Source organism: Podarcis bocagei (genome assembly GCF_964188305.1).
Source record: "Podarcis bocagei genome assembly, chromosome: 4".
NCBI classification, from domain to species: Eukaryota; Metazoa; Chordata; class Lepidosauria; order Squamata; family Lacertidae; genus Podarcis; species Podarcis bocagei.
In genome coordinates, this window is record NC_138128.1 from 31,416,306 (window position 1) to 31,439,033 (window position 22,728).

At 42.5% G+C, this 22,728-nt stretch overlaps 1 protein-coding gene across 10 annotated transcripts in view; it reads left to right on the forward strand.

The window, feature by feature from the left end:
- Positions 1–22,728, forward strand: part of DOCK10 (dedicator of cytokinesis 10) — a 214,440-nt gene that overhangs the window by 60,742 nt on the left and 130,970 nt on the right. For 4 of the 10 annotated variants that reach the window (XM_081192467.1, XM_081192471.1, XM_081192474.1 and 1 more), the window contains exon 1: positions 4,373–4,657. The exons of 5 other annotated variants lie outside the window; for them this stretch is intronic. In XM_081192467.1, coding sequence (XP_081048593.1) covers positions 4,496–4,657 — 162 coding nt within the window. In that variant the 5' untranslated portion in view covers positions 4,373–4,495. Of the gene's footprint in view, positions 1–4,372; positions 4,658–22,728 lie in introns of those variants that run through there. One more of the 10 variants, XM_081192473.1, reaches the window with a different exon arrangement.

Here is a 22,728-nt window from a genome sequence, read left to right on the forward strand (position 1 = left end):
AGCACATTCAGAGTGCTACAGATCTCATTCTCAGAACTGCAAATCACCTGTCTTGGCCTCTAGTTCTTAGGAGTCCTCAACACATAAGAATACGTGAGAGCCAATGTGGTGCAGTGGTTGGGAGAGTATTGGTCTAGGACCTGGAAGACCAGGGTTCAAATACCAACTCAGCCATGAAGCTCACTGGGTGACCTGGAGTCAGTCCATGCTTCCCAGCCTAACCTACTGGACAAGGTTGATGTGAACATTAGATGAGGAGGGGGCGATGGTGAAATATAAATGCAATAAATACCCGGTAAATAAGATGCAATCCAGCAAATGGAAAAATGTTAGTTGTGGCACTGAGAACAATGAGATAGGATGAATGTATGAGTAACTGATTTGAATCAAGGTGATTTTAATAGGTGTTTTTCCTTGGTGATTTAATATAGCAATTTAGACGTATTGCTTTACAGATGAATGGAGCTCATACGACTTAAGCATAAAGACTTTGGCCATACTGCCAACCGACTGATTGACTAATTATTTCAATTTACATCTTGCCTTTCATCACTTGTGTGATCCCTGGCTAAGTAATTTCAATCAGAAAAGCTATACCGAAAGATAAAAAGTGCAATCTTACAAAAATAAATTCTGTCAACGGTCAGAAAGGATATGAACAGAATCTGACCTAAAGCAAGAGAAGTTGAAGAGATCTAATTTTGAAATAAGACTGCGGGACTTATTATATGGGCCTTTCCAATGGAATCTGCTAGAGAGGGTGACAGTTTTGGAAGGGGGAAAAGTTTGGTGGTTCCAGCCAAACAGTTGATCTGCTGTGCTGACTGACGGGTTGTCTTCCTCTGTTCAGCCCAGAACACTTCTTCTGGCATGGAGGCGATAGAGTTTGAGACTCTTAATCTCAGGGTTGTGGGTTTGAGCCCCACAACAGGTGAAAGATTTCTGCATTGCAGGAGGCTGAACAAGATGATCCTCATGGTCCCTTCCAATGCTGCTGTTCTATGATTCTGTTTCCCCCAATCTTCTTTTTATCAGACTGAACATGCCCAACACCTTCAACTTTTTGACATATGACTTGCTTGCCACAGTGCTCATCATCATTTTGCATTCCTCTGCATCCCTTCCAGGTTGCCTCCTTCCTTCTTAAAGTGTGATGCCCCAGAACACCATAGTCCAAACGGCATGTGCCTAGATGGATCTGGGTGAAAGGATCATCCTACCTTTTGGGTAGTAACCTGGTTTGTTCAAGATGTTTTGGACTACTGTGGCCAGCATCCCTGAGCATTGGCCATGCTGGCCAGAGATGAAAAGAATTGTAGTCCAGTTTGGACTACCTGGATGACACCAGGTTGAAGAAGTCTTCAGTAGATTATTAACTGGGCCCTTCCAGATCTCCAAATCTAGTTTATACATTGCTGCCTGTATAAAGATAATTTTGTAAGATACCCAGTAAATAAATGGCTGGTTAACAGTAACTAAGTGGAGTTGCTGCTTTCCTTTTCTGCAACCCATTTGGCCTACAGTTGCCTTAGTTTGAAGCACAAAACTCCTCTGGCTTGTCACCCACACATCAGGGTGACCAAGATGATAAAGGGTCTGGAATGCAAACCTTATGAGGAATGGTTGAGGGAGTTGGATGTGTTTAGCCCAGATAAGAGGAGACTGACGGGAGCTATGATAGTCATCTTCAAATACCTGAAGGGGTGTCTCATGGAAAATAGAGCAAGTTTGTTTTCTCTTGTTCCAGAGGGAACAGCCCGAACCAATGGCTTCAATTTACAAGAAATGAGATTCCAACTAAACTTAAGGAATAACTTTTTGATAGTAAGAGCTGTTCAAACAGTGGAATGTACTCTCTCAGGAGGTGGTGGACTCATCTTCCTTGGAGATTTTTAAGCAGAGGTTGGATGGCCATCCGTCATGGATGCTATAATTGAGATTCCTGCATTTCAGGAGGTTGGAGTATGGTGCTCAGGAACCGTTCCAACTCTACAATTCTACAGTTCTATGAATTACAAAGAGTTTGTCTTGTTCCCTTGGGGCAGGCTTTGTTCTCTTCATACTTCTTTATAGTGATTATAAGCCACAGCTGCTTCCTAGCCGTATCTCGAGCAATTCTTCTCTGTCTCCTTATTAAAGCATTTAAAGAGAATGGACCTGATCCAGGACTGTTCAGTTCTGTGGGAATTTTCCTCCACTAGTTTTTTAAAGGGATTTGGAAAAGAATTGTCTGGCATCCAGTTGCATGGTGAAATTGGGCCTTGTTGCCATAGAAACCAAACTCCAAGCACTCCAGTATGATATGAGTAAAATAACAGCAGCAGCCTGTCATGCCAGGGACATTAATATTGCCTAAGGCCATGCAGCAGACACTAGAAGAGCAAACTACATACACCATAATGGAAGTTAGTCAAACCCAGACTGGTGCTATTAAGACCAGCAATGATAACTATTTTAGTCTCTTATCTCCCAAAAGGGTCAGCTTCATCCTAATGTGCAGAAGGAAAGTAATGAAAAGACAAGTGGGGCAGGCAAGAGGCAGCGAGGCATCTCATTTTGAAGCTGGAATGACAGCACTGTGTTGCTGCAAGTGTATTTGAAGAAATGAAACTGCTAAGCACAAGAAAGTATGCCTTGGACTTTTCTAATGTGTAACTTTCCTATGCGCCAGATCATGATTCAAGAGAAGGAGTTTTCTAGTGAGATGACTTGGGGGGGGGGGAGCAAAGCGTTTCCTGGAAGGATGCTAACAAAACTCAAGGCGGATAGATGCAAATGCTGTTTACTATGCCTGTTTGCCTCTCATATATGCATACATGACAGAGCGAGAGAGAATAGATCAAAGTACTGCAGTCAGTTCGCTCTTGATACAAGCAAAGAGAAACATTTGGCAGTGGGCAGGAGGCCTTTTTAAAAAAAGCAAGCCATTTAATGGCCCTGGTAAATATTTTCATTTAAATGCTGCCATATTGTGACAGATTACTGAGCAATTAAATCCTAATCAACCCCTGTGTAAAACGGTTCCGGAGAACAGTGTTAGCAGCCCCATTCTCTTTTTAAACAATCAATTCTATGAAACAGCCATTCCAAAGATTACATCAACAGGAATTACAGGCTTACTCAAGTCCCCATGAAAGTGAATGGCAAGGCTCCCACTGCCTACAAAAGCAGTAGGGCCATGTGTGTGTGTGCACGCGCATGTGTGTAGACAGAAACAATGTTTTAAAAGTGAAGACAGATGTGACTGCAGATAGTAAGAAAATAAGCATAGAAACAAGAATGCTGTTCCTTCTGAAAACATCTTCCTTGCAACACTCGCAGCTCTCTTCATTTGTGAGAAACGAGGCTTAGTGCCAACTTTCCCTGAAGTACTTTTACCTCACACAACTGTACCATTAAGATCTTGATATTTATCCAAACGGGGTCATGTGGTTTCTAAGCACCTCTTTTTAGCAGCTTTCTCAATTACTTCTCTGCCAGCAGTTAGAATACTAAGTTGTTAACTGCTCAAACCCTGTTTCTTTCTCTGCATTAATTATTAGCAATAAAACATTTACTAATGCTTCCTAGTTGGTTACCTTGCTTTTTTCTTTTTCTTTTGAGGGGTGGTGGTGGCTGTGGGGGTGGGTGGGTGGAGAGATAATCTGTGCTTAATTCCTTGGAAGTGAGCCCTCCTAGAAAGATTTGCCACACACAAGCTGCCTCTGCCAGTATAAAAAAATGCCACAGTCTGCAGAAGTGTTTGTGTGGGATCACTCACAAAAAAACTAGTCTTGAGAAGCATTTCATAGCTAAACAGTGGTGTTTTTCATGAAGCAATTGATGTTTGGGCATGAGCTGTGCAACCCATTTATTGTTATTATCTTTCATCCCCCCCCCCCATCATGTTTTAATACTTTGACATGTTAATTTCGTTTGAGAAAATGAAACACTTTCATCCAAAGGTACCAGCCTATGTGCCTCAATGAAGCAGAAGCTGGATTTTATTTTTCATCCTTAGTAAAGCAATACAACAAAGTATTTCATTTTTAGTCATCACTGTTTAATCCTCCTTATGGTTGTCATTGCTGATTTTCCTCTGTGTGATTGTTAACAGGCATTTAAATGAGTCTTGCCAGATTTTTTTTTATTAAACAGCTGGTTTATACTTTTCAGCTCTCTGAATCTGGGATCAGGAGGAGGAGGAGGATTATTGCTAAAGGAAAAAAAATTGTTCTGTGTTTTCAGAAACAGTTACTGCAAAAAAAAAGGACCTTAATACTCTCTGTGTGTGTGTCTCTCTCTGTGTGTGTTATGTTGTTTCAGTGGATCAAATCTTTCCTATATCTGCATCCAAGCTATTTGGTTGTGATCAGATGATTGCAGCTCAAGGAAATGATTGGAGCGAGCTGGCTGGCTGCAGCTGCACTGTAGGCTGTTTTCAGGGACAAGGAGCTACTGTTTTTCAAACATAGCATAAACATAGAAGTTATTTTGTAGGCTTCAGGATGCAGCTATGGGCTGTGCTGCCAGCATTGTTCTGCTTCAAGCCTTTCGTTCAGTGGTACAGAGGAACTGTGCACATATTTGTAGAAGACGGCAAGAGGAATTGTCACATGAAATCCTGCCTCTGGATAGTGATGATGAAATGAGCAGACCCAGAACTCTCATCATAATGGTACAGTATACTCTTTGCATACAGTGACAGCTGAGAGGGGGTTTTAGGACAATTGTTTTGTGATTTCTTGACTTGAGATAGAGAGTGGGGGAGAAGAGGAGAAAAGAGCATTTGCTAACATGCTTGAAACTCTGTGAAACCCTCTAATTGAAATTCTGCCTGTTACCTAACAGAGTGCAATTTCCACTTCTCTGCAGCTGAAACTAGGAAAGGTCTGTATGCAATAGAGAAAAGGGCATTTTGCTATCTGACAGGATTTCTTTCTGCATTTTGTTCTAGTTGCTGCAAACAGCATCATTTTATTTTGACTATAATTTGTTTTGAATTCTATAGTGCTTCTGTCATCTTCCTTCAAAACTTCTGCCTCAGTGGTATAGACACAGCCATATTATAGAGCAAAGTGATTTCCTAGCACCTTCCCATAGTTCCTCACAGCCAATTGTTGCAAATGATTCCTTTTAGTCTTAAAGGTGTTTTTGTTTTTTGTTTTTTGTTTTTACGGGAGCTAGAGATTTCTTTACCCTGCCAGTAGGCTTTTCCACATTAATAGTGACTTATTAGATTATGAATGAATACAAGAGATCTCTTTGTATTTATTTTGCTTTGGTTGAAAAGAATCATGGTGTCTTGGGCTCAGAGATGTACCTCCAATTTAAACTAGGTATTGGCTAGAATTGGCTTTTTCAAGCAGAAGATTTCAGAGTAAGAGTACAATGAAATGAGACCACCCTCCTGCTCCCCTTTCCATTCCCCAAAACAGTTCAACTGAATTTCTTATTATTTCTGATTAGTGTATAAAAAAGAATGGTCTTGATTGTTTAGTTCTCAGCATTTTATTTCCAGTTACCATGACCACAGCACAGTGTTTTCAGATGCACTAGTACATTGCAAAGTCTCAAGGCAGGTATGATGTTGCCTCGTGTTAATATTGCTCAGTTCTACATGTTATGCACATCTTTCCCCACAGGGTAAAGTATCGGTGAATATCATTTAGGTTCCTGCAGCACACTGTACCTGAGTAGATAGTCCAGAATGCTGCTCCATAGCAAAGAGCCTCTTAATTATTCATAGACATTCAGATATATGGAATGTAAAAGGGGACAAGTGTGTTTTTAGTCCCATACTCATACCTTATGCCTACATGGTTCATATTGGATATCAGCACATTCTGTCCCTGCAGAATACATGTTTAGCTTTCACTTGTGTTCTGCCAGTCTAGACAGCTGACATGGACTATTGTGGTACAAGTGTGGACTGTGCAGCCTCTGTGGCTAACTCCCTGTTTTAACAAAGGATATTCCAGGTATCCTCTAAGTATCACCCAGATACTACTATTAGCACCATTGTTAGCACAAATTGCCTTAGGAAGGATTTCTCTTTATGGACCGCAGTGGCCTGTCTTTGCAAGTTTCAAAATTTCACGTTCTTTTAATGAACATTTCTGTTTGTAATTGATTTATTATAGATATATTTATACCAGGATGGTTTAACTAAGGTGAATTAATTTCCAGGATGGTTTGCATTAGGGTGAAAATAAACAATACAAATCCAGATTATCGCAGTGAACACAAGAACTAAAAGGCAGCAAGACCTTAGAAGCCAGATAAAAAACAATCAGTAGGACTAAAATTATGTGCAAAAGGTTTGGGAAAATGTAAATGCATTATCATAGCACCAGAAGGGGGGAAAGATGAAATTCTCTGGGAAGAGCATTCCCTGATTGGGATGCCATGGTTGAGAAGGCCTGCTGAGAAAGGCAATTTCACTAACACTTAGCACTGAGGAATTGTTTAGCCAAAATTTGGCCTCCATTCAGGGCTTATCTTCTTTCTTAATGACATGCATCACAGGTGAGCTTCCTGAGCAGAAATTCTAAAACACAGGTATTACACTGAAATAGTGCACATGAACAACCTACATATTGCTTTCATATTCTTACATGGAAAGCATTTTACAATGCAAGTGTTTGGCCAGAAAATAGATACTATTACAGGCTTCGGGGTGCAATGTTAGTGAATGAAAGAATTGAATAAATTGTAGAATTTAGATAATATTTGGAATATCGAAGGGAAGATGCCAGGGCCTCAACTGAGATAGAAGTTGTTAAGAATGGCAAAAGGTGCTGGAAGCAAGTCAATGGAAATCATCAACTAGGCGAGACATTGCCAAGGTCATGGTGGCAGGCTGTGCAGCAAGAAAAAGGTGCCGTCTTGCACTAGGTTTGGTTAGCACAAACTTGGGTGAGCATCTGGCACCCGTGGAATCTCATGTAGCCATTCAGCAGAGATTGGGGTGGCATACGTAACAATGTTTTGAAACAATTTATTTGGCTGAGCATACATTGAGGTTGGTGGAGTAGCTCCCTATTTGGGTAAGCCTTCCCTGGAGAGCTGTGAAATTCAACCACAGAGCTACTTACTTGTGACAAAATGTGGTCTTTTTTTGAATGCTCAAAGGCACATGAGGAGCTCTCACCAAATGTATTCAGTTTGTCTGTTTTCATTGACATCAGCTGAAAACTTATTCTTAATGTGGAAGCTATGAATGTATAATAGAACACTTTTCCATAGAATTACTTCCTTGCTTAGAATAAAAAGTAGAAATGCAAAACCATTTAAAACCAGTGAAAGGTATGTGATACAATAGTTACCAACATCTCCTCCCCATCTGGAAGCTCTTATGTTTTTAAATCATCTAGATGAATTACATATATTAATCTCTCCCCATTACTGTAGCTGCATGGGAGGGGGTTGTGGGGGGCACTTCATATTGTTGGGATACTGCCAGGGAGACGGAACTATATCCTAACAAATATACGTTGATGACAGGAGTGAGCCAGCAGTAAATCACACTGAGCAAGTTGGAGTTAACTCTTTATTAGCAAAAACAGGATCTGCATAGGCGTGTGAGGCCTAATGAGCAGAACAACTCACCTCCAGTAAGTCTTGCCCCCATGAAACAGTTGCTGAGACAGGGTCCTTGCCTCCCCACAGGGTTTTCCCCAAGCAATCTGAGACTATGCCTGCATGAAGTTAACTTCTCCACCCTTTACATGCCTCTTCTGGTTCTTGCAGACTGGGGGGGACGGAGTTTGTCACAGCAGGAGGGGGAGACACCCATGCCTTTTCACCAGCCAGACTCATCTCTTGGCCTCCCTCTCCTTCTTCAGCTTCTGCTCTGATTCTGGATTCCTCCCTGCCACAGACTATCCCATCTCACTAAGACCTTTTACCTCTTCAGCTTCCAACACCTCCTCCTCCCAGTCTTCTTCCTCTTTTCTCTCTGACCACTCATTGTCCCATCACCACTTTCTGGACTCTGAGCCTTCTTCCCTTGGGGGTTTCCCAGCTGGTTCCTCCCACCATTCCTCTTTGTCCAAACCAGTCTATGGAAGTTGATCAAGCAACTGTTTAAAGTCACAGGAGCCTTGCAAAAAATAAAAATGAGGCATTGATTTCTATAGGATTTGTATAGTACCCTTTGTGTAATTACATAGCCTCATATCAGTACAGTACTTCAGTGAATAGCCTTTCTCTGTTTTTACAAGCTCAGTCACTTCCTTCTTATTGAGTTCAGAGTCCATAAGAAGCAATCTAAAAAGAAGTTTGCTAAAATTCTGTTTCCTGTAGAACAGAGAAATTTACAAAAGAACCTGAAGCATTTATTCTTTCTAGAAGATGAGGCCGCAAACAGGATTTGTGCCTTGTTCAGCAAATACACCCAAATATTGTGAAACTGAGTGGGCTGCAGTGGCATAGCGTGGGGGGTGCAGGGGGTGCCGGCCGAACCGGGCGCAACATCTGGGGGGGCACGCTCGCACTCGCAGCTCTCTGCCCCTACCTGGCTCACTCACTCTCTCTCACTGCAGTGCTGGCTGTGCGAATCCGATCCGAGCCACTGGGTCGCCGCCCACTGTGGAGCGGGTGGGTGCCAGGCGTGCGGTGCGGAGAGAGAGCGAGGGACTATCTGGGGGAGGGACAGTGCAGCGGCCGCCCAGCGCAGTGCTGAGCGCGGGAGAGAACCACACCAGACCAGACCAGGCAGCAGCAAGAAGAAGCTGGCAGCGGCGGCAGGTTAGGGGTTAGGGGGCGCAAATTACTTGCCTTGCCCCGGGTGCTGACAACCCACGCTACGCCGCTGTGAATTTGGACAGCCATTTGAGACTGTAATTAGAGGCTACCTGTGTGACTTGGTTGTGTGTTGTGTTTCAGTTCCTTCATTAGATTCTTTGAGAATAAGATCAGTTGTTGCGTGGATGGAATTATCAAGCAGACATCTAAATAGCTGCACCTGATTAAACTTTAAATGGTTGAACCACGGTAAGGCTTACTATTATTTGTTAGAGGGCTTCATCCAAAGACCTCAAAGTTGCTACACTTGGTCAGACATTGTATGCCGTATCATCTGAGAGAGACAGTGATTTTCCAGTTTGGTTGCTTTCTAGCGTACTCAGAAGTTTTGCATAATAATATTTATTAATTATTAAAGTTGATGTATTTATTGATTGTTTTTATAATGCATCCATCAATGAGATGCTCCAGGTGGATGTACCTAAAACACTAGTACAGCAACACTATGTACATCCTAGAACAATTTCCAATCAATGAGTAGCCACTCAGATGCCAGCTCCAAATACTGCTTTGTGTTCTCTCCAATATTTTCTAATCACAAATAAACATATGACTTTGTGCAGGAGACTTAGCATTAGGTCAGAGTGATTGTTAGGAGTTGGGTCAGCTGAAAAGATACTAGGCTTCCTGCTTTTCAGCACAGGAAGATGAAGGGATGCTCTATTTCTAACCTGTGTGGTTCTTTTCTCCCCACAAAAGTCAATGGTCTTATAACAGGAAATAAGATTTCCACTGGGAAAGGTCTGTAGCAATGTATGTTACCTTGTCTAAAGTGAATACAGTGATACCTCGGGTTAAGTACTTAATTCGTTCCGGAGGTCCGTACTTAACCTGAAACTGTTCTTAACCTGAAGCACCACTTTAGCTAATGGGGCCTCCTGCTGCTGCCGTGCCGCCAGAGCACGATTTCTGTTCTCATCCTGAAGCAAAGTTCTTAACCTGAAGCACTATTTCTGGGTTAGCGGAGTCTGTATCCTGAAGCGTATGTAACCCAAGGTACCACTGTAGTTGCCTAGGTACTTGAAGCCATTGCACATCCCATTCTTCTGTGTTGCTCTAAAGATTGTGCAACCTAATGGAGGCACTTAGGAGTGTTACTGGTAGTTCATAGGAGGTAGTAGGAAGTCATGAGTTAGACCAGGTGTAGGCAGTTTGGTGCCCTCCAGACATGATTGGACTAGTGCCAGCCAGTACAGCCAATTGTTAGAGAAGATGGGAGTTGAGGGCCAAAAAATATCAGGGTACCATGTTGGCTACCCCTAAGTTAGACTGAAGGTTCCTATGTCAGATAATGTTATGTGAAGGAATCACAGGCTGAGCCCATATACTGCCAGGCTTCTGTTTAGACAACATAGTGATATAAAAAAAAAATACAGTAGATAGATGCTCTCTGTATCTGAGAATTAACGACTACAGCCAAGGCTTTTTTATTTTATTTTAAAAAGTCAAGCATTATATGATTTTTATGAAATAAATATTTTTAGTATAATCAAAAGTATCCACTCAGCTATAGCATCATGAAATTATCTCATTCAGATTGACTGAAATTACCCATGTGACTATTCAAGGGCTAGAAATAAGCAGGTATGGAAGGCACACGTGTGTATGCAAAGCTGAAGAAGCAACACCCAAGGAAACAATTGTATTGAACAGGACTGGGAAAAGGTGAATTTTTTTGGGGGGGGGGAATAAGTTACTGGTTGGGATGAGACATTTCAATGAGAGCAGAAATTGCCAGTTTTGGAGTAAAAACCCAAAAGTGGTTGGTATCCAATGAAGCCCTAGAATAAACATAGAAAGACAGTGTTAGGCTAGCTTTGAATTTAAGGACTCACCTGTTTAATGCAGCTACGTGAGCAGGTTGGTAGAGAAGGAACAGATTAATCTCTCTCTCCTCCAATAGCCCACTTGGGCTGTCTACACATTACCACTTACTCCGGCTCCAGCATGTCTATGTTTCCATGTGAGGCAAGGAGAGCAGTGTTTCTCCTCTTCTGCTGCCAGCATGGAAAGAAAACCTATTAGCCTCAATGAAGCCTACTCCCAGCTTTTTCTTTTTTGCAGGCTAGTAACTTTTTTGTTGTCTTTGCAAAAATAGAAGAGAGATGGGAAATAGGAAAGCCAGAACAAAATAAAGATTGTGTTTTACTTACTTTACTGTCAGATTGAGCTTAAATAAAAATGAGAAAGGGGGGAGAGAGAGAGAGAGATAGAATCCACAAATGTGGTTTTGGTCCCAATTCAAGCCAGTTATAAAGAGTTAAAGCTATAGTTGGTGTCACATAGTTTTAGGCAGATGCAGAGAGGCTAATTTTACTTTTAATCTATTCTCAGCTAAGAAGCTGCACCAGACATGTTTGTTTTTCAGCTGCAACCCATTTGCTTGGCGTGTCAAGTAAGCTGGACTTGTTCTTGAGTGTATATTTGTCTTTGGTTCCAGCTCAGTGCAGTTAATCTGGATAGGTGTAAACATACTTAGAAGCTGTCTCCAGGACTCTGGCTAGTAGCAAAAGTCTGTAAACTCAGTGTTGGAAGCAAACAGGCACTTCTTCAAGAGAGGCGCTGATTGAGGAACAGACCCATAAAGCAGAGAGACGAGATGAGGAAGTCAGCCAAGCAAAAGAAAACGCCAGAAATGAAGAGCTTCGAGGGGAAACTAGAGGGGGGATAAAGCAGAAAGATCAAGAGGCAGAGGCAGTCTAAGAGTTCAGGGAAGGAGAAGCCAAATGTAAAATGCCCTAATTAAATTGGCACACTGCTATTGAAAAGATAGTTTATTATAATCTGCTTTCTAACCACTGTCTCTCATTGGTCTATCTTAATACCTCAATTTCTAATTTACTTATTATGATGATTAGCCTGAAATTTCTTTTCTGCAGTCCTCATCCTGCTAGAAAATCCTTCGATGTTGCACATTTAACTACCATCTTACCTTACTTCGGGGATTAACATTTAACGGAACCTGAATGGAGAGTGATTAAGCTGTTTCTGGCACAGGCTCCAGAGCAGATCTTCCCATCAAGCAATCAGCACTCGCTGTGCTTTCTTATGGGGTGCACGTCCTTCTGTGACTGTGGAGTAAGCTCCACTGACATCATCAGCATCACACTTTGGAGCCTGGATTCTTGCAGCTGGACTCAGCTTCGTGGAGCCTGGCAGATTTAGTCTCTGGAATTGTGCCTTTCAGCTTGCAACTCCATAACTCCACCAAATGGCTTTTAGGCCTGTGGAAATTCTGTGTCCACCAAGGCACATCCTCCAGCAGGAGGCAGAGGAAAATATAGAGGGCGGGATCCACATTGAGCTGATCAAGTTTTATCCTCCGTGAAATCAATGGTGCAAGTGAGTCATGGCTAACACTGAACTCCCATTAATTTCAATGTGACTAAAACATGACAGGCAGAACAATCTTCATGCCCTGCCCAGCAGCAGTGGGGCTGAATGGAGCAGTGAAGCCACTTCTGCATCCACAGCCCCACTGCTTGTGATGACCAGGGCTAAAAGGGTTGTGGGAAGGTGACATGTGGCATTTACCTGCTAGGTGGGTCATAAGGTAAAGTAAAGGTAAAGGTACCCCTGCCCGTACGGGCCAGTCGTGTCCGACTCTAGGGTTGTACGCCCATCTCACTTAAGAGGCCGGGGGCCAGCGCTGTCCCAAGACACTTCCGGGTCACGTGGCCAGCGTGACAAGCTGCATCTGGCGAGCCAGTGCAGCACACGGAAATGCCGTTTACCTTCCCGCTAGTAAGCGGTCCCTATTTATCTACTTGCACCCGGGGGTGCTTTCGAACTGCTAGGTTGGCAGGCGCTGGGACCGAGCAACAGGAGCGCACCCCGCCGCGGCGATTCAAACTGCCGACCATGCGATCGGCAAGCCCTAGGCGCTGAGGGTTTACCCACAGCGCCGCCCGCATCCCTGGTGGGTCATAAGAAAAGTGTTAAATGTGTGTGAAGATGATTGGCCAGTGGGAACCCAAGGGGAGGAGTTAGAGTGAGATTTGGTGTTGTGTGGAAGTTAGTTGAGAGTTGGGAGTTGGAGAAGGAAGAGGGGGGATAAGTCTGTGGGTTGGTCGAGTTGTGTGGTGAGAGAGTGAGAGGAACTGTTAGGTGGAGTCAGATAGATAGTTGGGATAATTAGTTTGAAGTTGTTAGGAAGTTGAAGTTGCTTATAAAAATAAACTTGATTATTTGTTAATGTTAACAACTGTCTGGACTCCGTGTGTACCCGAGAGACATGGGTTGGTGGCAGCAAAGAAAGCAAACACAGTGGTGGCACAGGGTCAATAGACCGTCAAATGTCTGGGGACCTTGTGTGATCGCCACAGGACAGCAATGCCATTTTGCTATACCACCACTCAGGTTAGTGCAGCAAAGCGGCCTGGATCAGGCCCATTGCTGTGGCATAATGCAAACAGAGCTGGCTCAGGATCAGCTGCCCTCTCCCTACCCTCAAAAACACCCCATTTCAAAGGTTACCACTAAGTACCACTAACTAACTCAACCCACCACTGTTTAAGTAGGCACATTGAGGCCCTGTGACCTGACAGAAGCAGGCAGGGCTGGGTAGAGGAATGCTTTTGCCTCATTCAAACCCACTCCAGCCCAATGGATAAGGGATTTGGATTGTGGCCCTATGCAATGGCTTCAAAATGCACCAGGCTATTGACAATATTTGAAGGGCTACTGGTTCCCCATTGCTGATGTACCTGTAGTTCAATATCCTCTACTCTAATTGGCATTTATAAAACAGGAACAAATGGCACAATGCTCTAGTTTGATCCATGATGGCGATTTTGAGGTTTGCAAGCACTCACTGATAAATATCCTGGTATTCATATACTTTCTGGATGTAAGAGTAGCTGAGGCTTGGAATTGTGTGTCAGTTCTAGGTAGCTCATGGGCCAATTCTAGGTTGTTCATGTGTTTCACTATCAGGAATAAATTGTTTCATTTCTCTTTATAGCTTCAAGAGATTCTGGACAGAAACAGCAAATGGCCTTGTCTTTCATATTGCCCGGGTCTCCTCGAGTTCAGAATTAGCCAGATGCTGCATGGATCCCCAATAAAAGACTCATTTTTTATTCCCTAAGTACAGATCGCTGTCAGTCGTAAGATTGCCAAGTAGCAAGAAGGGGGAAAAAAACTGGCCTAGCATTGCTCTTGGACCTTGAATAGCTATTTGATATAAAGAAATCATCCAATGAAGCTTTTTGTATCATGGAGATAAATAATAAATCCTTCTAATTGCTTCAGGTCAGACGGCTGTTTAAAGCATATTTAAATGGGCCAACTCAAAATTTGGCAACCATAAATGCTTAGGGAGGAAATATCCCTTTGAGTCCTGTCACTTATGAGAGCAAATAAGCTGACCTTGTGTGTTTATCTCTGCCTTTGCAATGGTTTTAAACATTTTCCCAAAATAGTTTATTGCTGCTTTTTTTTGCTACTAGAATGTATTTTTAATCATGATCAACATGTGTTTTCCAGTAACTATAATCACTCAGCGTGTAGAGATAGTATTTTCCTGAGCTAATTACCCTATGAAAAATAGCAGTTTTATAGCTGGATGATGACGCCCCCAAGACAGCTTTATATTTAGAAACCATTTTACTTCTTTAAATTAGTGGTGTATTTCCTCTATCCACAGCCCTAATGAACACCATTTCTTCTATTTCGTTACTGGTATTTGGAAACACAAAGGCGAATGGTCATTCAGTTAAACTGGGGAGTCTTTTGATGAAAATAATCAAAATTAGAAAGGGATTTGGATGCTATAAAGACAGACGTTGAATGTGTTGCATATTTTCACAATATCCTTGGAAGCATATAGGCATGGGTTTGCATCCATTTAAGACATGCTCTAAGAACACGAGACTAAGCAAGAGGGGAGAAAAACACAACTAACAAGGGTGCTTTTTCTGGGTTCCAAACAAAATGTGAATGTTAACAATGCCAAACACAATTCGGTCTTGCATTAGGAGAAACATCATATCTAAAACAAAAGACATGATTGTTCAAAACCGTTCAGCAGCACTGGCTAAGGATAAGCTGGTTTTTTACAGTTTATTGACAAAAGGGGAAGGAAAGTGACAATAAATTGTGTTTGCTTAACACTTGAGGAGAAAAATCTGAGAAGGTGAAGAAGTAACAGTTTTCAAATGTGTAAGTGTTACAACCTTGCATCAGTTAGCTTCCTAAAGTTTCCTTGCTACACTTTATAAGTAAACATATACATTGTTCAGCAACTCCCCACTTGTAAGTGCTGACTAAACACAGTTACCATTTTGATATGTTTGTGACTAAGTATATGCAATTCAAAACTGCTTTGAACCATGGCAGGAAATGCTAGTGTGCAATTTTGTTTCTAAATACCGTACTTTTCCGTGTATAAGACACCCCCTATTTTGGGGGACTAAATTTAAAGAAAATGAGGGGAGACGGCCCAAAGTTGTTGAGCTTTTTTTAGGGGGAATTGCACGTGCGCCATCACCCCATCATGGGGGGTTGGGAAAGTGGGCAGCCACTCTCCCCACACCTCTGTGGGCAGGAAGCTCCCTAGTGCGCTTGCCCCCAACAGATGCATGGGGGGGGGAATTGTGCGCTCACCAAGCAGCTGGCTGGCGGCACGCAGCTCCCCCCCATCACTATCCATGTATAGGACGACCCCAGTTTTTTGACATGATTTTTGAGTCAAAAAACCTCGTCTAATACACAGAAAAATACAGTATTTGTCCACATCAGACTTTGGAAACCTTTGGCCTCTGCACATTGTGTTTCCTATTCCCATTGGCTGGCTGGCACAGCCAATGGTCAGTGTGGATGGGAGCCGTTATCCAACAGGATGGAGGGCCATCCTCTTTTCCCCATCCCTGCTGCAAAATGTACTGCCTGAATGGGGTTTGGCTTGTTCAATCAATAAAACACCCAGTAAGGAAGAAAGCAATGAATGAGTTATTGACAAGCCTACCTTTGTGCAAGCTACCAGGAATAGGCTGGTGTCAGGGATCAGCATTGCTGGGTAGCCGACAAGGCTCTCAGCCATGCAAGGGGCCTTCTGCTGCCCCCCCCGAGCCTCCAGGTTCTGTTCCTTCTTGTGGCTATCACCCTGTTTACATACTCTCTCCAGGACTCAAACAGTAGGCAGACTGGAGAGATGGCACAGCACCCCTCTGGCTATGTATAGACTGGGCCTAGCAGAAGCATGCAAGCACGTGGGCTGAAGTAACAGTGGCAAGGAAGAGATGGGCCCATTCAAAAACAGCCCATGCCGGGAGCTTCCTGCCTAAAGATCCCCCCAAACCCAGAGCTGGCACTGCTCGAACTTCCCTTAAGTTACAGAAAATGAATACTGTGTATTGTGGAGAGTGACTCAACACAGGCCTGTCATTTTCAACAGCACCTGCATGTTCCTTGTAACATGTAGAACTGCCCTCTATAGACACTACTTGTGCTTACATCAGCCTTCCTTGAACCAAAGTCAATTCTGGATTGTTTAGACTTTTTGTCTGTGCCACACGCGGTCATCAGGAATCATAACCGCCTCAACAGATATGGAATTTCCATAGTTGTTTACAGATAAACAAAATTAGAATAACTGTGGAAATGTTTTTCCCTTTGCATTGGAGTCAGGATATACAAAGGAGTCATTTTCTGATGTAAATCTAATCAGATTTGCTGGCTCTTTTGCTTTTTCTTTCACAAAAGCAACTGAAGTGTATATATATGAACAAAAGTGAACTAATCAGTAATGTTTAGAAACAAACAATGAAACGAGTATGGTATGCATTTGGCTTTGCTGTAATGTTGCCATAAGAAAAAAAGAAGCAGATAGCATCTTGTCTGAGATCACAGAGACAGATCCCTAGTCATTCATGAAGTTGGCTGGGTGACCTTGGTACAATCACTGCTTCTCTGGATGTAAAGTACTTCACAGGGCTTATTTATGTTTTGTTTTTAGGCTTCCCTAGTTTTAAGTAGGGGTGGCGCTGTGGGTTAAACCACAGAGCCTAGGACTTGCCGATCAGAAGGTCAGCGGTTCAAATCCCTGCGACGGGGTGAGCTCCCGTTGCTCGGTCCCTGCTCCTGCCAACCTAGCAATTCGAAAGCACGTCAAAGTGCAAGTAGATAAATAGGTACCACTCCGGTGGGAAGGTAAACGGCATTTCCGTGCGTTGCTCTTGTTCCCCATGATGGCCACATGACCCGGAAGCTGTACGCCGGCTCCCTCAGCCAATAAAGCGAGATGAGTGCCGCAAAACCCAGAGTCGGCCACGACTGGACCTAATGGTCAGGGATCCCTTTACCTTTACCTTTACTAGTTTTAAGTTAAACTACCAGGTGGGAGTGATGGGATCACATGAAAATAAAAATAAAAATCACCTGTCACAATAAATCAGAACAATAGAAGTCGGGGGGGAGGGGCAGATTAGCCTAAAAATACAGCAGGGTCAATAAGCCTAATCACCCAGATCACATTCCACCCTGAAAGGCTTGAGAAAATAAAAATGACTTTACCCGATGTCAAAAAGACAACTTTGCTTGGGAAGGGCATTCTATAAAACATGCATGGCCATCAAACTCCATTATTCATTAGTCCCAGCCAGCATGGGCAATGGCCAAGGGTGATGGTTGTTGGAAGGCCAAAGATTCACCATCCAATCCTAAAAGAATTGCCATGGTGGAGAAAGCCTTTGGAGTTGTAAAGATAAACAGGAGACTTCTTGGTATAAGAAAAGCAAACCAGAAATAGAAAAATGGTGGCCCTACAGAAGTTGTTGGACTACCACTATACCCCCCCATCATCCCTGACCAACAGCACTCCATTACAATAATGAAATAAATTATCAGGACAAACAGATTGCAAATTATTAATTCAACAATTCTCTGGAATACACTAGTGAGCCTGAAAACTGTGTATTGAAGCAGAAGCTAGTGATTATATCTGCATTATCAAGTGTGAGAATAAAAACAGATATGCCTATATGCATTCTTTATGGGGTGATCCTATGACAAGATCTTCTGGGATGGACATTTTAGGAGGCAGCAGATCTCCAACTCAGCCAGCTGGTTCCTGGTTCAGCTGGGCTTAGCCTTTCTTAAGTCCCAACCCCTGGCTCAGCCAATTTTATGCTGGCATAATTTGCTCTTCCCAGCTCACTCAGGGTTCAGCTGGCTGAACCAAAGCTCACTGTTTCATTTGAGCTGGTGTAAGTTCCTCAAAAGAGGAGTTCTGGAGGTGAGTGGAGAAGTGAGACCAGAAGGGGGAGGTTTAGGATGGATCCCAAAGGCCATTCAGCTCAGTCATGTGACCTGGCAAGCCAGTGTAGAACACTATTTTAAAGGTTTGCTTTCCCTCTGCCAGGTTTAGACAGAGCAGCAGCAGCTGTTGCTGCTGAATGAGGTTTGGATCTGGTGTAACTTTACATGGGCTTAATTTACACCAGCTTGTTTTATGCCAACTTCTTGTGCATAGGGTTGTTCCCAAAGAATACAGTCATGTGAAAGCTAATTCAAGGATTCTTGTGTTCTGTACTTGAAACTTTGCACAGAACTCCAGATCATCCTACATGGAGGGGGGAAATATACAAAATTAAATTTTATTTCCTCACACAGGCAATGCATCTTCAGCTATGTGACTCACTTATTTGGTGCTTGAAAGTAAGAGAAATGTATTTGTGAAGAATACAAAAATTGTCTCCTTATTCCACAGATCCTGCTTTGTGTCATTTAAGGGTCATCATAAGAAAATGTATTGGGGAGGATGTGAGTTGTGACAGAATAATTCATCCTTAACTACATAATACATTTCTGGAAGGACTGGGGCTACAGCCAGATTTTTTATCTTCCATTCAGCATTCCAAATTCTGACCCTTCTGACATGCAGTATGATTCCAAACATGTTGACTTGGAAATAAGCCTTTACTGAGGTTCAGTGAAACTACCTAATAAGCATGCTTAGGATGGCAGCTGAACTCTTTCAAAACTTTCAGCTCTGAGGAGGTCAAACGATTATTTTGATTCCAGATGTGATTGCTCGTGCAGATAATAATCCGCTTTCCCATGAGTAAGCATGTTTGGAGCTCATGCTAGTGGAAAAAGAAGAAATCTTGTATCTTCTCATAAAAATTAATCCACAGCCTTTTAGTGTTTAGGAAAATGGCATTTTTGAACAGTGCATATTCTGTATGCACTGAGGCCCTAGCCTAGTGCAACACACACATAACTTTTCATGTGGCAATTTGTGCTTCACAAATAAATCTATGTCTCTTTTTGTGTGGCAATCAAACATGGATCACCCAGATTAATCCAGGGATGAGTCAATACGATCTCCCTGCACAGACACCCAACACTGGAAGGCTTCCTCATTGTTAACACAATACTGTCAAATAGTTGACGAGAGGCTACTGATGCAATTCTGAAAGCAATGTCCTATATGTGAGGGACACCAGTACAATCACCTCTGATTTTACATGTATCTGGAAAACTGGTCAAACTTTCTGTTTGTCCAGGAATGAAGTTGTAAAAGTTATTTCAAAACGGGCTCCATTGTTACTTTTCTATAACTTTTTTTCCATGCAAGAAGACAAACCCTAATGACTTTGATCTGAGGTATCTCAAGGAACATACCTTCCATATGCCACCAGTCATAGTAAGGATGTGCACAGCTCCCCATTTTGCATCCCATCCTAATCTGACCCAACTTGACCCTCAGTTCCAGACTGTGAAAAACAAATTTTTAGGAATCCCATTAACTTGTGTTGAGAAATCAAAATCACCATAAATGTTTTTTTGTTTTGTTTTTTACATAGGCTTATTTGTAAACGTGGTAGCCTCTATAGAGGGGACTGCTAAATAGGGCCAAAATTCCAGATGGGTTGGTAGCACAGCTTGAATAGCTAAGATAAGACCCAGGCAACAAACATGTTATTTTAAAGGGGATTGGGAAAACTTACAGGTATAAGGCTGAGTAGGTACTGGTATGCTAAGGACTAGAGGAGGAAACAAGAAAAGCTGAATATAAAACAACCAAATGCTGATCAACTCTTTGAAGCTTCCTCTCACAAGAAAAGCTAAGAAAAGAGTGAAGCAAGTGGAGGGAAAGCTCATAATTTTAAGGCTTCACCATCTCTCCCCGCAAGCACTGTCATTGGGAAGATGTTAAATGAGACTTCCTAGTTGAGAAGAATTGGAAGCAAGGCCGCTGTCTCAATAAGCAAAGCCCACCTCTCCATCTCCCCACCCTGGCATTCTAGCCTTGGATTGGAAGGAGAGTTTGTCAATAAGCAAGGTCTCCTCCTACCCGCTCCCCACACCTTTTCCTTGTATGGTGTATCTTTGACTTTTTGCTTCATTTTTAAAGTGTTTTTGAGACAAACGTCTGGGATTTTATGAGCGTTTCTAAACTCGGTCTCCCTGGACCTCCAAAGTGACTTGGAGTGGGGCACTCTCGCCTCACCCTGTGGCCACCAAAGTTGACCCAAGCTGCCCCAATTCAGTTTGGAATACAGTTGCACAGCCCTAAAACATACCATAGGAAGCCTTGCTTCAGGTGTCCTGTTTTTCAGCGGTGTGTCTGGAAGCTGTAAATAAGATGTGGGGTCTTCTCAGTGGTAGCACCTTATTTGAAACTGCCTACTCAGATAGATCTGTCCTCTTTTTAACTTTAAAAGGTTTACGAAGACCTCCTTTTTAAGGAATGCTTTCAATTTTGATGGATTTGTTTATGGAGTATTTTATACACCTCGTTGGAGTTGAATGGCCAAGAAAGCTTTTTCATTTTATTTTAAAGTGCTTTTTTGTATACCTTGTTGTGTTGCAAGCCTCCTAGAGAGTCTTGATCAGCTGGTTCCACGATTTTTAAAAAGCAAATGAATAGTAGCTTACGTAGGAAATTGTCAAGCGTAAGCCTTAGATGGTGAATGAGTGTGATCCCCTGCTAAGAACTAGAGAAATATATCTGTCTGAGAAACCAATGTGACTTTGGGTAAAGGACTTGACCTCCTTCTGCTTCAGTCATTTCAGCTGGAAAATTGGGTATAAAGCCGAGTCTGCAGAAACCAGATGTTGTGTCTGAGCTGGGCTTTCCTGCCTAAATTAACTTTTTAAAAATCCTTTCTATAACTACTGCAGATATTTCTGGTACTCATTAGGCAGCCATTCAGAGTTATGTGTGTGGAAATCCAAATAAGCATGTCTGGAAATAGTAAACGGCAGTGAATCTGAATATTCCACAAATCCTTGAAAAGCAGCGGCAGTCAAGATTAAGCTGATTTGGGTTGCAAAGGACGAGCACGAACACAGCCACTTACTCTGCCATCCCCAAATCCATTATCATTTTAATGCCTTCTGTTCTCAGCACACCTGAGCTGGATCCAAATCAGCCCAGGTAGCAATACAGTCTTGATCGTTACTCTGAGGTATATTATGCTGCCTTGAGGTCACAAGTCAAGGTCAAATTGCCTAACCAAAATGTCCATTTCTTTTTTCCTTTTTAAAGGTTAATTAAAGGACTGTCTTTTCATTTGAGGTGTGTCTCACCCCAACTTTATATTGCCCCAGTGAGGTGTATCCCACTCAAACTTGAAATCATTTTAGGTGCAAAGAGAAGAGGCTCATCATTTTTCTCAGGCTTTCAGAGGCTGATAGGTTAAGTCATAACTAAATAAATATGAGCCTGCCCAAACTCTTAACAGCAACTCAGAGGCTCTGTTCTCTATCCCCTCCACACTGAAAAAAATGACAGGTGGTGTGAAGGACGGGCCCTTTTCGGTGCTGGTGCCAAAAGTATAGAAGATCTTGGGAAAGATCCAGCGGGCTCTGTCTCTTGTGGGTTTTGAAAACCTGCCTTTTGGGATAGGCTTTTGAGTCATACCATTTGCTCTGCCATCTTAAGTTTTTCAAGCTGCCCTAATTTTATTTTACACTATTTAGCTTTCATTGCTAGGGTAGTTTTTTTAAAAAAAAACACGCTTCATTTTAAAAATTGTTAATGCATGATTTGTTGTACATCACTTTGTGCATAGCTAATAGAAAAGGGGTGTGTGTGTGAATGAATGAATGAAATGACTGGTAAATTGATCTTCCACAAAGCTTCCCTCATTCAGCTCTACCCCCTGAGGATTGCATGTGGAATTTTTTAAAGGGTATTGGGTGTTGTCATTTATTGGACTTGAATTTAAAAGGCTTATTTTCTCTCTGCCAGGCTTAGGCTGCCTCACCCAGCAGTAGCCCTGCTCCTGAATGGATTGTGGAAGAGGGGCAATTTACAGCAGCTAAACTTAAGCCTGTTGAAGTTTCACCAGCTTCCTTTACTTAGGATTGTTCTGCCTAAAATCAGATCCATTGACTTTAATAGGTTTAACAGATTTTGCAAGGAGCACAACTGAGGTGTAACACACACACACACACACACACACACACACACACACACACACAGCCCCTGCTGTGTCTCCTCTTCCCCTAGGGCTAAAGTAACGAACCAGGAGCAAAACTCCAATTAATACACAAGGAAGCAGGGGTCTACAAAACATTTAAACGTCACAATTCTGATGATTTAGCAAGGAGGTCTTAGTGATCTTTGTACACAGAAGGGGGAGGAATGCTTGTCCTTTGGCAAGGCACCATAGCATCTGGACCATGTACAAAGGTAAAAAATAATAATCAAAAAAATGGTTGTGGTGGGAGGAGGGATAGCTGATAATATATTTGTGTCATCCAAGACAAATAAAGAGACTTGCATAACTGCAGCCAATGCACTTTATTTGCTAGTGTACGCTAGCTTCCTTCTGGCAGGCAATGGGGTTGGAGGCAGAAGTGGAGGGTTTTTTTGTACTTTTTGTGCATGGCTGTCTCCTGAAAGGATGCCATCAGCCTATGTTGAAAAATTCCTCTGCAGTTACAGCATGCAACTTCAGCTGTTTCTGTGAGTGTTGTTAGTTTTTC